The 3,385-nt window shown below is 48.5% G+C and overlaps 1 protein-coding gene across 1 annotated transcript; it reads right to left on the reverse strand.

The window, feature by feature from the left end:
* Nucleotides 1-2,072: 2,072 nt before the first annotated feature.
* On the reverse strand, nt 2,073-2,802 carry LOC133849738 (uncharacterized). Its single transcript, XM_062285832.1, has 2 exons — nt 2,593-2,802; nt 2,073-2,534 (listed from the first exon to the last, which is right to left on the reverse strand). The coding sequence occupies exons 1-2, from the start codon at nt 2,800-2,802 to the stop codon at nt 2,073-2,075; spliced, it is 672 nt and encodes a 223-aa protein (XP_062141816.1).
* Between the last annotated feature and the right edge of the window lie 583 nt (nt 2,803-3,385).

A 3,385-nucleotide genomic window follows, 5' to 3' on the forward strand; every position in this document is an offset into this window, starting at 1 on the left:
CCCTAATGAAAATTTCGAATTAAATTTCATTAACATTTATTTGTAATAAGTATCAGAACTAATAAAGCTGGAAAAGAAGGCTGAAATTCCCCAAATTTACCAGTCCCCATTAAAAATTTTTTTTTTTTTATTCTATTTTGTTAATATAATTTATTGTTTTGCATATATTTTATTACATTTTCAATTTGAATACAATTTCTCCATCATTCTGTTTTGTTATAGTATAATTACCAGTATTTAATTCTTTAATGTATACAGATTTAACTTCATCATACCATTTCGGGAGGTAATTTAAATACTTTTCCAATGTTAATTTTAGAGAATTGCTATTAAATTTACTAGGAACCTTAGACGCTCCATATATTCTGAATTCCGTATTCCTTGGAAGAGCGCGGAAAGGGAGCTTCTGTTTCTTCTTGATTGCATTCAAATAATTCGCTGTTGATTCAATCTCCATGTCATTGGCGAGGAATTGAATGTCCTCAGCAAGAGGAGTAATAAGAGGAAGATTAACTTCGGTGAAGTCAATCTCCTCTCCGTTGCTAGCCTCAAACGATGGACTCATCCTGATTATTTGGTGTCGGTGTGTGTGTGTGTGTGTGTGTGTGTGTGTGCGTGTGTGTGTGTTTTTTTTTTATTTCGACTTTGCTCTACTATTACTAATGTTAATATGATAACGAGATACATGATATAACTAAATTATGATGGGTAAAGGGCAGTGCGATCTCCTGTGGTACGGCCGTAAAGCATTGCTTCACAAGAGACATAGCGCCACCTATTCCATCGACTCTCTCCTGGCTCTCTCCATGCTTCTTTGGGTCTGCATCACAGTTGACACAAACTCACAAATCGCAACCCAGTTGTCCACTGATTGCAGCATAAGCGGGACCAAATTTCCCACCGCAATCGATACGCCCAGTGCCCTTTCCAAGTCGTTGCGTAGTGATCCATATAGCTTGCAGGCGAAGATGGTATGCTCAGCATCCTCCAGTGTTCCACACTCAGAGCAGTTGCCAGAAGCTTCGCGACCAAATCGGTGCAGATAGCTTCTGAAGCATCCATGGCCACTTAGAACCTGAGTCAAGTGGAAGTTGACTTGGCCGTGCTTCCTGCTGGTCCATTCCCGATGTTCGGGATAAGCCGATGCGTCCAACGGCCTTTTGGAGACATATCCCAACGTCGCTGCCACCTCTCTAGGCATTCTTGCCGTCCTGCTGTCGAACGGTTCGCGTTTCGGCGTTGCTGTGGTGCCGGGATCGCAGCTGCCGATAGGTAGCAGCTCGCTCTCTGGCCATTTCCACAAACGGAGGTACACCAGCGATGACGAACGCTGCGTCCTCAGAGATTGTGCGGAATCCACTAATGATGCGGATGGCACTCTTCCTGAACGCTGCCTCCAGCCCTTGGCAGTAGCTTCTGGTGTCCAATGCTCGAACCCATACTGGTGCCGCGAACAGTGCGATGGATCGCATGGCACCCGCGATTAACGATCGTCGCAATTGTTTTGGGCCTCCAACATTCGCCATGAGCCTTGACAGTAGCCGGTTCATGCCTGCAGCTTTATTGCTCGTCGCTTCCAGGTGCTCTCGAAAGCTGAGCCTTGTATCGATCAAACTCCCAGATACTTGATCGCTCTTTTTGGACGAAATAGTTGTACAGCCAACCGAAATTTGCGCTACCTCTACATGTTTTCTGCTGCTTATCAGCACGGCTTCAGTTTTATGCGGCGCAAGTGCCAGCCCAACTGAGCCAAGCCACTGCTGGATGGTCGCAATTGCTTGGTTGCACACACTCTCGGCCTGCATCAGCTCCTTCCTCACGACAAGGACAGCGATGTCGTCTGCGAAGCCAACCATGTGCGTGCCCGGGGGGAGGGTTAGTCTCAGGACACATACACACACGTGTGTGTGTGTGTGTGTATGTGTGTGTGTGTGTGTTTTTTAAACAGGGACGTTGACGCACCGCGGTACGTACAAGTGGCCCCTGCGAAACCAGGACTATGCCTGTTTAAACTCCTGTCTACTTCTCCGCCGGAACGACCGTTAAGTATTACTTCGGCGGAGAGTATGGCCTTATCGGCCGTCTTCCGTTCTCCGGGATCTTTCTTCCCGCCGTAGCTCCTTCATGACTGCGTTCGCCATTTCATCTGCAGCCTCCCAGTTGTCCATGTTTGCCAGCATGTGGTATACAAGATTCGATGGCGTCACCGGTTCCCCCATACTTCCGTTCCACTCTTTCTCGTTCTCTTCTGGATCTCGGACGGTTAAAAACACGTGCTCGGCGTCTTCCGGGTATCCTATCCCGCATCTGGGACAGAGTGGGTCTGCCTCATGCCCAAAACGGAAGAGGTAGTCTTTAAAACAGCCGTGTCCGCTCAAAAGTTGCGTCAGGTAGTAGTTCACCTGTCCGTGTTTCCTATTTACCCATTCACTCACTCCGGGATGAGGGTACGCGTCCATGCGCCTTTGTTGGATGAACTCCACCTGCGCTGCCACTCGCTTAGGGAAATCTGCCTGTTCGCTGCTCTGCTTCCGCTGTGGGTGTTACTGTTCAGCACGAGTTCTCGGACGTGGATATCAAAAGGCATCAGACCTGCCAGTACTTCGGCGGCTTCACCCGACACAGTGCGAAACGCACTTGTGATTCTGAGCGCGCACGTCCTGTATACCGCTTGTATATCCTCGTGTACGTCCTGCATTCGATTGCACCTACCCAGATTGATGCTGCGTATGTGGTTATCGAACGCACTACACCACTGATGAGTCTGCGGCGCAACTCCTTCGGACCTCTGGTATTTGGCATTATGCGGGCCAATGCAGAGCATGCCACTGATGCCTTGTCGGCTACTAGCTTCAAATGTACCTTGAAGGACAATCTGTGGTCCAGTATAACCCCCAGGTACTTGATGTACGGTCGGGATTTTATGGCTGTACGTCCTACTGTCAGGTTCGCGGTTTCCACGTTCTTCCTCGAGCTTATGAGTACCGCCTCCGTTTTGTGCTCTGCTAGGCTCAATCCTGCATTGGTTAGCCATTCTTGGGCCTGTACAATTGCCCTGTTGGTGGCTATCTCCAGTTCACGTAGGTGTTTGCCTACTGCCACTATCGCCACATCGTCCGCAAACCCGATCATTTTCACGCCTGGTGGAAGTCTCAGCCGTAGAATGCCATCGTACATGAGATTCCAGAGGGTCGGGCCGAGGACCGATCCCTGTGGGACTCCTCCTGTGACTTCGTAAGTTTTCGTTCCTTCACTGGTTTGGTAGCGAAGAATTCTGCCATTTAGGTAGCTTCCTATTATGCCTATCAGATGTGGGTTTATGCTCAGGTTGTTCAGACTTTGCATAATCTTGTCCCAGTTCGCTGAATTGAACGCATTCCTGACG

Source organism: Drosophila sulfurigaster, unplaced genomic scaffold (assembly GCF_023558435.1).
Source record: "Drosophila sulfurigaster albostrigata strain 15112-1811.04 unplaced genomic scaffold, ASM2355843v2 contig_289_pilon, whole genome shotgun sequence".
NCBI classification, from domain to species: Eukaryota; Metazoa; Arthropoda; class Insecta; order Diptera; family Drosophilidae; genus Drosophila; species Drosophila sulfurigaster.